The 13,366-nt window shown below is 47.5% G+C and overlaps 1 protein-coding gene across 1 annotated transcript in view; it reads left to right on the top strand.

The window, feature by feature from the left end:
* myo16 (myosin XVI) overlaps nt 1–5,367 on the top strand; it is a gene marked incomplete at its 5' end in the record, with an annotated part of 90,386 nt that extends 85,019 nt beyond the window's left edge. Inside the window, one exon of the mRNA XM_083681463.1 lies at nt 5,190–5,367. Coding sequence (XP_083537589.1) covers nt 5,190–5,354 — 165 coding nt within the window. The 3' untranslated portion in view covers nt 5,355–5,367. The remainder of the gene's footprint in view (nt 1–5,189) is intronic.
* Between the last annotated feature and the right edge of the window lie 7,999 nt (nt 5,368–13,366).

Genomic DNA, 13,366 nt, shown 5'->3' with positions numbered 1-13,366 from the left:
CTTCCTCCACTTCCTGTTCTGACCACTTCCTTTTTCCTTTGCTAGTTGCCCCTAAGCACAGATCAAAGGTCAGATGTTCACTGCCATCCTAACCCCAACCATTAGGGTGCACTGTACAGAATCTGACACCTGTAGCAGTGCTTAGGGGCAGTTTCCTCCTACTCTGTTTCCCTCACCACTTAGAAAGGAAACTGCAGCTCTGGGTTTGAATCTGTACTCGACTATCTGGTCTGACATTCCGATAGGGACAGTGAAAGGATATAGGAGGAAGGGAGATACCAGCCTATGGCAGAGCAGGACAGTGACAGTTAAGGAGATACCAGCCTATGGTAGAGCAGAACAGTGAGAGTTGGGGAGTGACCAGCCAATGACAGAGCAGGATAGTGAGAGTTGGGGAGTTCTCAGCCTATGGCAGAGCAGAACAGTGAGAGTTGGGGAGGTACCAGCCAATGACAGAGCAGGATCGTGAGAGTTGGGGAGGTACCAACCAATGGCAGAGCAGGACAGTGAGAGTTGGGAGGTTAATGCTGTAAATGTCCCGTATGGCTCAGTAAGGTCACCCCAGGCTAACCCATGTAAGAAGCTTAGGGAGGGGGGGGTGGTGGGGAGGGGGCGGAGGGGATGGGGAGGGGGCTACGCCTTATTCCAGTCACCCCCCATTTGTAAATATACTCAGACATGATCAGACATGTTGGGAGAACGTTAATCACATGTTTGGGTGGAAACTGTCTTTCTGAGCTCCTCTGTTGCATGTCCTTGGTGGTTGTCCTTGGATCGCACACACACACACACACACACACACACACACACACACACACACACACACACACTCACATGTCCATGCTCAAACGAAAGAGCTGCAGTTTTTTTTTTTTTCTCCTATCATTGGCTGGATTCTTTTGTTGCTGAAGCCATCCTCCTCCACCTCTCCATCTCTCCATTGTTTCCTTCTTCTCCTCCTGTTTGTATGCATTGTTGACGATGAATGAAACGACTCTTCACACAGAAATTTTCGAGGTTGCCATGAAATGGAAATGACATCAAAGTCTCTTCAGAGTCTTTCTCTCTGTGCATTTACATCTCTTTTACTACCAATTCTAACCACGACAGGATATCTCTCTCTATATATATATATATATATATATATATATATATATATATATATATATATTGTATATTATAAGACACAGATGATGTGACGATGAACAAATCAACTATAATTGGTGAGAGTGTAGTCAGTCATGTAAACAGGGGACAACCTAGTATTGTTCTCTTGATAGTGAAAGCGTTTCCTAGCGAATTAACATTCCACATTGAAAATGTAGCAGAGATAGTACCAAGCAGTGCCCTGCTTGGAGACAAAAGTATCTCCTATATTCCCCCCCATGTATAAAGCCCAGTGCACCTGCTGTTCTGTCCCTATCTACTTTTTTTTTTAACACACTGCTCTTTGTAACAAGACAACAAAAGCTGCATTGAGCATCGGACCCCTCCCAAAAAAAAGAACTTTCCATTCCATTCCAAACCTTGGGAACTTATTAGGAATTCCTATGATAAGAGTTGTTGTTTTTTTGGGGGGGGGAAGTTTGAGAAAACTCCAAAGGGACTGAGAAAAACGACGTCACAACGCGTCTTTATTTTTTTATTTATAATCCCGTTTATTTATAATCCCGGTTTGTTCATTGAAGAGGTGGGAAAAGATCCGCAGCCCACAATCCCTTTCCAGTAGTCACATTCCAGACTATGTTTATGTAGGATTATCAGATCAGAAGAGGGAAAAGGACAATGGAGGAGAGGGGGGAAGGATGATGTTTAATTGGTAATGAACGGGTGGGCCTATCTGAGTGTGGGAGGACAATAGCAGTCCACACGGAACTCATTAGTGACTTGATTGTTAGAGGGGGGGGTTTGATCTGTCATTGGTCGGTTTGGTGGAGCGAATGCATTGGGACCCAATTGTGCTACATTGGGGTATGTGTGTGTGTGTGTGTGTGTGTGTGTGTGTGTGTGTGTGTGTGTTTAACGTATGTCTTAATGCAAGCTAACAAAACAGTCGTCCTCTGATTCTGCCAAGGGATGGAGAGAGAAATAAAAAGAGGGATAGAAAGAGGGATGAAGACGTGATTGAAAGAGGGAGGGAGGGAGGGAGAGAGGGAGGGGGGGGGCCTTGTCCCACCACTCGTCCCACCACTTCCACTAGACTCAGGATAATCCCAGTTTTACAAGAGAATTAATGTATATGCGTGTGTGCTCATGCGTGTCTGTCCCTGTGAGTGTATGTTTCTGTGTATGTTTGCGTGCATGTGGGATATTTGTGCGTGCGTGTGTGTGCGTGCGTGCGTGCGTGCGTCAGACCCCCAGCTGGTTACCCTGAAATCCCTCTGTGTCTCTGAGCTCTGCGTGCGGAGGTCACACATCCAGGTCATCAACGGTCACTCTCATTCTCTCACGCTCTCAATCTCAATCTCGCTTTCAGTGACTGAGTAAGTGAAAGATGTAATGCCCTTGGCTATTCTACTTCCATAGTATGTGTTTGTGTGTGTCTGTGTACCTGCACCCCCGTGTGTGTGTGTGTGTGTGTGTGTGTGTGTGTGTGTGTGTGTACTGTATGTTCCTCTGCAATCTCATTAGAGTGTTCAGAGCGGGAGCCTGACCTGGATAGTAAACAAACATGACCCAGGGCCTGCATGGGAGCAGCTGCTGGCCTGCTCACCATCATTGTTGCTGGGATTAAGAGTGGAGCTCAGCACCCTGGCCTGGGGACTGCGGTTGTACAACCAGGGGAGGCTAGGGGAGGTAGACATCGGAGGATGGGCCTCATTGTAATGCATGGAATGGAATGAGGAATGGTATGGAACATACGTGTTTGTCAGTGCCATGCATTACAATGAGCCCATCCTCCGATATCTCCCTCTACCAGCCTCCATTGTTGCATATCTACAGCTCAGAATGACCACTCGTCATTGGAGATTATCATACTGTTACATGACATTACCATACCGTTATCATATTGATTCAGACCCTGGCTCTCTCTAGGGATGAGGCATTTAACACTTCTGGGTGTGTGTGTGTGTGTGTGAGTGTGCGTGTGGGGGGGTGTGCGTTTGCCTGTCATTCCCATTGATCTTGTTTCTCATTTAAATTGCAAAAACAAAGTGACTTTCTATTCCATCAATAGAGTGTGAATGACCTGTGTGTGTATGTTGATATGAGTGTAATTGAATGAGGTAACCTTTACAATGGCCACTGTCGATCAGACCCCAGATGTGTGTGATGATGTCACTGTGGAAACAGTCAGATAATCAGAGACTCTCAACTTGTGTGAGTGTGTGTGTATCCCTGACAACACATGTTGATAGTGTGTCCATGTGTGTCTCTCTGTCTGTGAGTGCATGCATGCATCCGTCCGTGTGTGTTTGTGCATGCATCTGTCCCTGTGTGTGTGTGTGTGTGTGTGTGTGTGTGTGTGTGTGTGTGTGTGTGTGTGTGTGCGTGTGCGTGTGTGTGTGTGTGTGTGTGTGTATGCATGCGCGTGTGTGAGACAGTAGGACACTGTGTGCCTGTCTGCTGTTCCAGTAGCCAGTGTTCCTGGCATCAGAGCTGAGAATAGCCTGGTACGAAGGTGTAAATTATGGATTAGGGTCGCTGAGCATTGTGCTGGTGCAGGCAATCAATCTGTGTATGTTTTGTGTGTGTGTGTGTGTGTCTGTGTGTGTGTGTGTCTGTCTGTGTGTCCTGGATTCCTGGATTCCTGGAATGCGTCACTGTATGCTTGGCATTGTGCGGGGGAAAATGTTGCAGTATGAGTCCCTCTGGCTTAATATAGCGCTGACACTCTCCCTGTCAGTAGAGATGGAAAACAGAATAGGGAATCACCACATTAAAGGCTGGGTGTATAGGGTTTATATTGGGTTGGGGGCAGTGGAGGGACTGGAACACTATTGAATATAATAATGTACCATGGAAAACTAGGAAAGCATGACCTTTTGGAGACAGTTCTACCCCCGCACTGTGTAGTACCAAGACTAGAATGTGTAAAGGGGGTCCCTTTATTAGCCCCCATCCCCCACCCCCCACCTTCAACCCCCACGTCCCCTAATCTGGTATGGATCACAGACTCTCAATCCCATCACTGGCATTTACTGGCTGTGGAAGATTGGAATTCCTGTCTGATTGATTTGCCTGGGTATTGACTGGCTGATGACTGATGACGTCCTCTACACAGACTGACATGTTTGTGTGTGTGTGTGTGTGTGTGTGTGTGTGTGTGTGTGTGTGTATCAGTGTGTGTGTGTATCAGTGTGTGTGTGTGTGTGTGTGTGTGTGTGTGTGTGTGTGTGTGTGTGTCTCAGTGTGTGTCTGTGTATGAGAGAGGGAGATTGAGATGGGGTTTGGGGGTTTGCTGCCTCCTGCCACTATTCTGTGAAAGCCCAACCCCCTCCCACCCTCCATCTCCATCCCTATCGTCCCCCAGCCCCCCTGTCCCCCTCCCCCTCCCCCTCAGTCACACATCTTGCCTGTCCCCGTTGGGGTTGATATATGGAGGGTCCAGAGACAGGATATGGAAATGATATGTCATCAAAGCTATTCCGTCAAAGTAGGGATCCCCCCCCATATCCGGTGGGCTCCATGCCGGGTGCAGTTTAATTTCACCTGTCTCCATCAGAAGGTGCTGGGAGGAAACTGCCACCCGGAGAACAGAGAGCGAATCAACTCCAAATGACGGATCAGGACACTATCATTTTTTTTTTTTTTCTTCTCTTCTCTTAAGGCCTGTCAGTGTCGAGGCTTTTCATCCATGCGGAACATCATGTTCAGAATATGATCGTGGATGATATGTCAAGAACATGACATCTCATGTATGCGTTACTCTTATAGAGCCATGGAGATCCTATTAAACAATGCATATGATTCATTATCTTCCCCACCATTATCTCATTGCTTCCCAACATTTCTTCTGGCTGTAGTCAGTCACTCTGAGCATGTCCCCCCCCCCCATGCGTTCTGTCTGCTCCTTGCCTTCTCCGGCAGAGTCGAGGAGACAGAGGCGAGGAGATTACTCCTGTGTGAGGGATTAGATATGGACACGTAACCTTCTAAACCTCTTCTTCTCTTTCTTCTCAATTTGCTCTCTCCCTCTCCATCTCTGTCTGCCCCCCACTACTACCCCCCCCCCCCCTCTCTCTCAGGTGATCCAGAGGCTGCGTGCGTGTGGGGGGGATGAGAGCTCCACCCTGGGAGACCTTCTACGTTTGCGGCGGGCGCTGTGTGAGGGCCGGGCCGACTGGAAGCACCGCAACCCTCGCTCCCCGCCCACCACGCTGCTCTGGACCAATAAGAAGGCCTCTCCGTAGTGGACGTCCTCTCTCGATGTCCGACACCCCATCCCCCCCATTTTACTCACACTGCTGCTCTCCCTCTGACACCCACCAACTTCCCTGTCAACGGGGTTGGTGGGTGTCGGGGGGGGGGGGGGGGGGGTGTGACCTCAGCTAAGACCCCCTCACTGAGTCGACGGGGGAGAGAGAACAAGGCAGGGAAGGGGGCAACAGGTTCAACCCCCCCCCCACCCACCCACCTCTCTCTCTCTCTCTCTCTCTCTCTCTGTGAATGACGCGTCCCCTCCTTCTCTCACCCATCCCCGGTAGGGTGGGGGTACACTCTCTTGAGACTCTTGAGAACACAGCCAAAAAAAAAAAAGGGGACCAAGAAACACACACGGAGTCCAAGAACCATCTTCTCCCCAGCGTCCACCACCAGAGCAAAGAGCCTGGTCCCTGGGCTGAATGTACCCTTTACTCAGCCTTTCAGTTCTCCACTCGTACGGTGAGACATCCGACTCCTAAAACGGACCTGTATTCCACTCCAAGGGGCTTTACTGACAAACACATGTTGTACAATGACTACAAGCGCCACCCAGATCCACCCACACCCACACCCACACCCACACCCACACCCACACACACACACACACACACACACACACACACACACACAGACACAGACGGGTGGGTCGGCCTGGAGCAACAGAGGCCTGTACATACATAGTTGCTCTGGGGGATTCGTTGAGAGAAGCATTAGCTTGTTGTGTGTTTACTCTGTATCAAAGCCTATCATGCTGTATGACATCTCAGAGGCAAACCTGGTGCTGATGCTACATACGTATGTTGTTGTGCGTGTGTGCGCGCACGTGTGTGTGTGTGTGCGTGAGTGCGTGCATGCGTGTGCACGTGCACGTGTGTGTGTGCCCACCCTCACCTGTGCAGACCTCTCTGAAGTTTACAAGCGAACCAAGGCCTTTGTACATGTTCATGTACATGTCCTGTGTTGCACCACCTCAGTGTTGTGGCGTACTCACGGTCCACACCTTCAGGTACCGCTAACGCTTAGCCTCTTAGTTTACTTAGCTTACTGTGCTTCAGGTGCTTCTGTTGTTAAGTCTGGCAAAAAAAATAAAAATAAATACAGGTCAGGGCTGAGTCTAAACCTCAGTGATATCACCAGGTGACCTTCTCTTACCTACAGCTAACTACTAGCCTTTCGACTCGGCACCAAGACACAACATAGACGAACCCCCCCGGGCAGAGATGTTCAACGTGGGGTCATGTTTTTGGTAAATATGACATTTCAAGAGGAGAGGTGCATTGACAGTTAGCATCTATAGCGATTTCGCACGGTCATTGTCTGTTAGTGAGTCGCGTTAGCCAGCTGCCAAGCTGATGTAGCTATGGAACAGTCTATGAATAGCGTGTGTGCTTCTCTGTGGGGTTCTAAACAGTTAAATGGTGCCGTTAAATGTCAGTAAGACACAGAAAAGGCCAATGTGTATTTGACTGTCTTTTACTGTATTTTACTGTAATGTGTTTGCGAATACCAGGGGAGGCTGGTGGAGGTGGAAATCGGACGACAGGCACATTGTAATGCATGGAACGGAACGCTTGTTGTAATGTACATGTGTGTTTGATACCATTCCTCATTTCGCTCCCTCCATCAGCCTCCACTGGTGTAAACAAACATACATACATCCGCAGACTGACATAGGGAACTATGTAGGTGACCAACGCACAAGTCTCTCCTGGTCTCTCAGTGACCCTATGAACTCTACTTTATCTTCTAAAAATATCTCGAACATCTCAGAGAGAAAAGAAAATGTGTAAACTGAAAAGAAAAAGGTAAAAAATATCCTCTTAGGATCCCGCCTGAACAGTATGTGTGTTTCATCTTGTGTGGAATGATGTCAAGAGCCTGCGCACACACACACGAAGATTTCAAGGACACAAACTCTGCTCACAGCTGAGCTCTCTCATGTACAGATCCCTCCAATCGCTCCTGTATTCCCTGAACACCTTTATCTGCCCCCCCCCCCCCCCAGGACCCCCCTCCAAACATAATGAATACAACTCAACCCCCCTCCGATATACAGTACCAACCCCCGCAAAAAAAAAGGACTGACTCCACCGATACGTTACCCCAGACGTCTCAAAACAAAAAAGAAAAAAAAATCTCCCAGCCATTTCATTCAACTCACAGCCTCTCTAAAAATGAGATGGGCTCTGTGGGGGGGATGGGGATCGGGAGCCGTTGCCACGGTAACCTCCCTGTAAATAATGGCCAATGTTTAAATGTTAAAGGTTTTACTATAGCAGAGCAGCACAGAGACGAGAAGATGGACAGGGAAATGGTTAATATTGTCTATGATGGCAGAGAAAGAGATTTACGAATGTCTTGGGTTTGATGCAATGACTGAGGCAAAGAGAAGAGGTTTATTTTATAATGTGAATATCTTTTTGATTTGTTTTTCTTTTTTTTTTTTCAGAATGATTGTTCAATTGATATGAAACTCTTTATACTGTATTTAACTTGTTTGTTTGTTTCCCTCCAACCCTGTATAAGACTGCTGTCAATATTCCAGTTAAAAAATGGCCGATTTTTACACGACTTGTCTGATGGTTTTTGGTTGTTGATTAATGCACAATGTTAACGTGTGGTGTGGTGTCTACAGCTTCAATGAGGTGGGCGTGTCTCTACAAGCCCTTTGATCTCACAGAATTGGTCTGACGAGCAATATCTGTGAAGTATCAATAGCTCTGATTGATTTCTCATTTACACTGATCACCCTTAATCGTGTGTGATTGATCCGGTATTCGGAATTAGCAACGCCATCACTAGCACGTCCTTGTTGCTGACCCAGCCCCTGAGACGGAGGAGAAACACTGGCCTACTGACACAGAGAGACAACCACAGACACTGACACAAAGACATTGACACAGAGACACTGACACAGAGAGACAACCACAGACACTGACACAGAGATACTGACACAGAGAGACAACCACAGACACTGACACACACACACTGATGCAGAGACACTGACACAGAGACACTGACACTGACACTGACACAGAGTGGTCCACTTCTTTACTAGATACAAATATCTGAACACCCAAGCTCTGCAGAGGCCTGACTGTTGGACTGTGTGAATGTACAGATGGATTTGTCCTCATTGATTTGTACACTGCCTGTGCACCTAAAGGGAAACCTGTAAATCTGTGTAGCTCATTACTTGAACATACGCCTGCACCTAAAGAGCGTCATCTGAATGCTATCTGTCATCAGTGTTTGTAAAAGTTATTTATGCTGTGATCATTTCCCCAGAGAGAGAGAGAGAGAGAGAGAGAGAGAGAGAAAGCTAAAGACAATGGAGTCTTTCTAAGAAGTGGAAACTCAATGAATCATTGAGGCGATTGGACGTTGCTTGACGAATGGAACACAGGTACAGGACTATACAGTTGATGATGTCATGGTCGTAAAGATCTCTAGTTCAGATCACACATGGACAGCTCAGCATCATATCTGGTCCAATATCTGGACCAATACCAGTCAATGTCAAATAATACCAGATAATACCAGACAATACCAGTTAAAACCAATCAATACCAGATGATATACCTGTCAATGCCAGTACCACCAATTCCGATCCTAAGGGGGTCGGTCCTCCTCTGAACAGGGTCATGGTCAGCCGTATGTGTCATGTGCTTATTCATCCAGAATCTTCTAGGATTTATTTTATCAAGTGATCACAAAATGAGATGACAAGAGTATGGCTAGTTTTTAATAGAGCATTTTAGACAGGATGTTAGAGCTTTGTACTGTGCCCCTGCATGACCACACACCCCCCCCCCCCCCCCCCCCCAAACACACACACACACACACACACACACACACTCCTCATGCTCAGACTAAGGCTTTGCAATGTGAATTTCTGTTTTATCACTGCACTGTGAATGACCGCTCCCTCTCTCAGACTGTCTGCTTGTCACCCTGCAATGTTGTCCCTCCCCAATGGCAACCTAGAACTGTAGCTGTAACATACTACGCGCACTACACACACCCACACATACACACATACACACACACACACACACATATCCTTGCCATGCCCTGCCCTAACTTTGTTGTCAGAATGCACAACTCTGATCTAGAGCAGAAAAAACTGCCATTCATCATTTCATAGTCAGGAATGACCCTTTTCATGCTGTTCCCAGATCAGCTCCCTGGAACTAACAACCAGCGCGTAACGGGCATTTTACTGTTCCCAGTCAACATGTACAGTTATCTAATGAGACACTGTATATTGGAGCACCTGGGGACATGGGCATCTCACTGCCATTCATAGTGGATGTGGTTTTTCTCTTTTGCCTTTTGCCCCCCCCCCCCCCCCCTCCTCCTCTTTTGTAAATGATACAGTATATTTTACCGGCATACATATGTGTTTGTGGAAAGAAAAAAGAAAAAAACATAAATGATGTCTGTGTTGTTTCATATTTCGTTTCCAATGTTTTATAAATACGTGTACAGCAATAAAACACAATGGTGTCCAGCCTCTTCTCCTCTCTCTGTCCTCGGAGGTGTGTCTGCTTGCACCTGCGTGAGCTTGTTGATGTATGAATGAGCTGGTGTGTGTGTGTGTGTGTGTGTGTGTGTGTGTGCGTGCTTGTGTGCGTGTGCATGCGTGTGTACATGTGTGAGTGCATCCGTGCGTTCATGCGTGTGTCCAGGCGTGCATGTGTGTGCGTTGCGTACATGCATTTGTGTGTGCAAGTGTCCGTGTGTATGCGTGTGTGTGTGTGTGTGTGTGTGTGTGTGTGTGTGGCAAACAACGCAGCTCGTTGGTTTTGTAGTGCAGCAGAGTCATCATCTGTCATATTATACAGCCTCTCACAGAGAGATTAGTGCGTCGTCACACAGCAGCACAGGTGATTTGCGGTGGGGCCAGATCGCCGGGGGCAACAGCATCATCAGCGGCATTAAGCGTCAGTGACAAGCCAGCGTCCTCGAGCCAATCAGGCACCACCTCAAGGCTTCTCGGGAGACTAAACCAAGCGTTACAAACATCAAAGGCAGCCTTGTTTTCCCAGTGCCACAAACACACACACACACTAAACACACTAAACACACCAAACACACACACACACACACACACACGTCAGCCTAATTTAACTAAGGTAAGAGGTGTAGCTGGTTTCTGCAATGCTAGCTTTCGCCCTGGAGCATGAACAGACAACAAACAAGGTTGTGAGCAGATCACCTGTGCTCTTAGACAGAGCCTTACAAACATCAAGAGAATAACAAGCCGTGGGTGTGGGTGTGTGCATCTCCCCTTAACACACTCACACCTGGTCACATTTGTGTAGTTTGCTAACCTTTTACACTGTCAGCATAGCCTTACTTGCATTTGACAGTGATCAGGGAGAACCTGCAGGTATTTCACCTGCGGGGGTTTCTGTGTGCCTTATTCAGGTCAAGACAGGTGTGTTTAGACGAACAGTAATTCTTCTCACATTATGGGCACTCATTTGAATATCTCATTACATGCAAATACTATTAGTTGGATTTGGAGGAATGTTTTCTCGGCTTTACCAAAGCGTGAGAGAGTGTGTGTGTGTGTGTGTGTGTGTGTGTCATTATACGAAGACCTTTTAGGAGCCATGCCTGTGATGCATGTCCAGGTGTTTACCATCAGGAACCGGATAGGGTGGTGTGTGTGTGTGTGTGTGTGTGTGTGTGTGTGTGTGTGTGTGTGTGTGTGTGTGTGTGTAAGGACGGGGGGGGGGGGGAGTTAAGTGGTTTAGTTCTTCCTCTCTTTGTTGTTCCCAGCTGACATACTGTAGAGAGAGAGAGAGGTAGAGAGAGGTAGAGAGGGAGCAGTAAGACAGGAGGGAGTGATAGAAGTACTGTCCAGGGACACTGTGAACGAGGGTAAACAAGCAGGAAGTCCCTGGAAAAATCAATAAACGTTTTTTTTTGGGCCACCATTAGGAGCTCCTACACAGACACACACACACACACACACACACACACACACACACACACACACACACACACACATTGCATTTAGAGTCCAAAACAACAAGCATCTGTCTGATGCATTGACACCGAGGGGGTGGGGAAATAGAGGAGAAGGAGAAAAGGGGGGGTGCGCGCACACACACACACACACACACACACACAATTCAAGCCGATAAAGCCTATATCTAATAAGCTCTGTGACCTTCGCTTGTCCCCTCACCTGCACTTGACCACAGCATACCCAATGCACACACACACACACACACACACACACACACATACACACACACACACTCACACACAATATACAATATCCACCCCACCAGACCAGCTGCACTCTCAGCTGCAGGGGTTCCCGGTGCTGATTTATCCCCAAGTTAAACCATGGCAGAGGGCCAGAGGGGTCATTTAGTCATTTAGTCTGGGTTAGGAGGTCCACCGTTACAGAGAGAGGGGACCAGGCAATATTGCCCCAATCACCCCATCTGATTCCCTACCCCCTCTCCCCCATTCTGGACCTTGTATGTCGGTCACCTTTGCCATATATCCCACCCCTCTCTCTCTCTCTCTCTCTCTCTCTCTCTCTCCCTCAGTTCTGCTCTCTCTCTCTCTCTCCCCCATCACTCCCTGAGGACTACTTTTAAGACCTGTTCTTGTGTACAGTATACACGTGTGCGTGCGTGTGTGCGTGCGTGCATGTGTGTGGACAGGATGGATGGACCACAAGTGAGCCACTTTGGCCAGGGAGGATTGTATGACACAGATGAAGATGAAGAGGATGGTGGACAGCACTCAGGGTAATGAGGAAGAACGGTGAGAAATGTCCCTATTGGACCAACCTGTGTCAATACAGGGCCATCATTTCCCCACACAACACACAGAGACACACACATGAAGACACATACACACACACACACACACACACACACACAGCCAAGTGATTATCATGCACAAGCACACACTGTAATATCACACACGGAAATATCTACAGTATATACTCCTCTGTCTAGATGCTAATATGTTTGAACAGAGAAACAACTTCCCTATAGGATTTTCCCCTTAGGAGAAACGTTCCATATTACTTCCCATATTCCAAACAGGTGTTTGTTGGGCATACCAGAAGCTAACTCAGTGGAGTGCGTCAACAGCCCTGCTGCAGTCAGAAAGCCCCCAGCAGGGAAGCTAGTTAGCTCACACTGGTAAACACAGGGAACCTAGGGGGATTCACACACGTCTAGCATTTGCATAACGCGTTTATATCCGTGTTTTGGTCTTGGTTCCTCACTTATGCGACATCAAAACAAGACTTGTTGTTTGTTCTTTCATCTCTAGAGAACACGTGTGAGACAAAACGAGAGATGGATAGAGAGAGCAAGAGAGAGAGAGAGAGAGAGAGAGATGGGGATAGAGAGCTTGATAGAATAGAAGAAGAGCAGAAGAGAAAAAGAGATGGAGGTTGAGGAATAGATATTGATCATAAGCAACCTTTACTGGGCTCACTAGAGAGCATATGACTTACTGCTTTGTGTGTGTGTGTGTGTGTGTGTGTGTGTGTGTGTGTGTGTGTGTGTGTGTGTGTGTGTGTGTGTGTGTGTGTGTGTGTGTGTGTGTGTGTGTGTGTGTGTGTGTGTGTGTGTGTGTGTGTTTGTGTGTGGGTGTGTGTGTGTGTGTGTTGGAGTGAGAGAGATATTGCAAAGGCTATGAAATGCAGGTGTGCATTTCAAGTGAAGCAGAGCCCTGTACTGGTTTACCACCAACCCTCTGTCTTGACCTGCTGTACTGGTAGGAAGGTTTTGTTTACTGGTTGTAGGGTTCAGAGTGGTCTAGCTTACTGGTTAATAAGCTGATTGGGCAGTAGTGTGTAAGTGCTTGTTGATAGTGTGTGCAGTAGATAAGCCTGTAGAATGGTTAACCTCCTAGAGAGAGAGAGAGTCGGGTCTGTGAGATGTGAGCATAGGTAGTCGATACACAGGCTTCGTGTTTAGGGTTAGGCTCTTAACATGGGTCAGCAAAGGTT

Source organism: Argentina silus (assembly GCF_951799395.1).
Source record: "Argentina silus genome assembly, chromosome: 12".
NCBI lineage: Eukaryota > Metazoa > Chordata > Actinopteri > Argentiniformes > Argentinidae > Argentina > Argentina silus.
The sequence above is the reverse complement of the archived record's forward strand: the minus strand, read 5'-3'. Positions and strand labels throughout refer to the sequence as shown.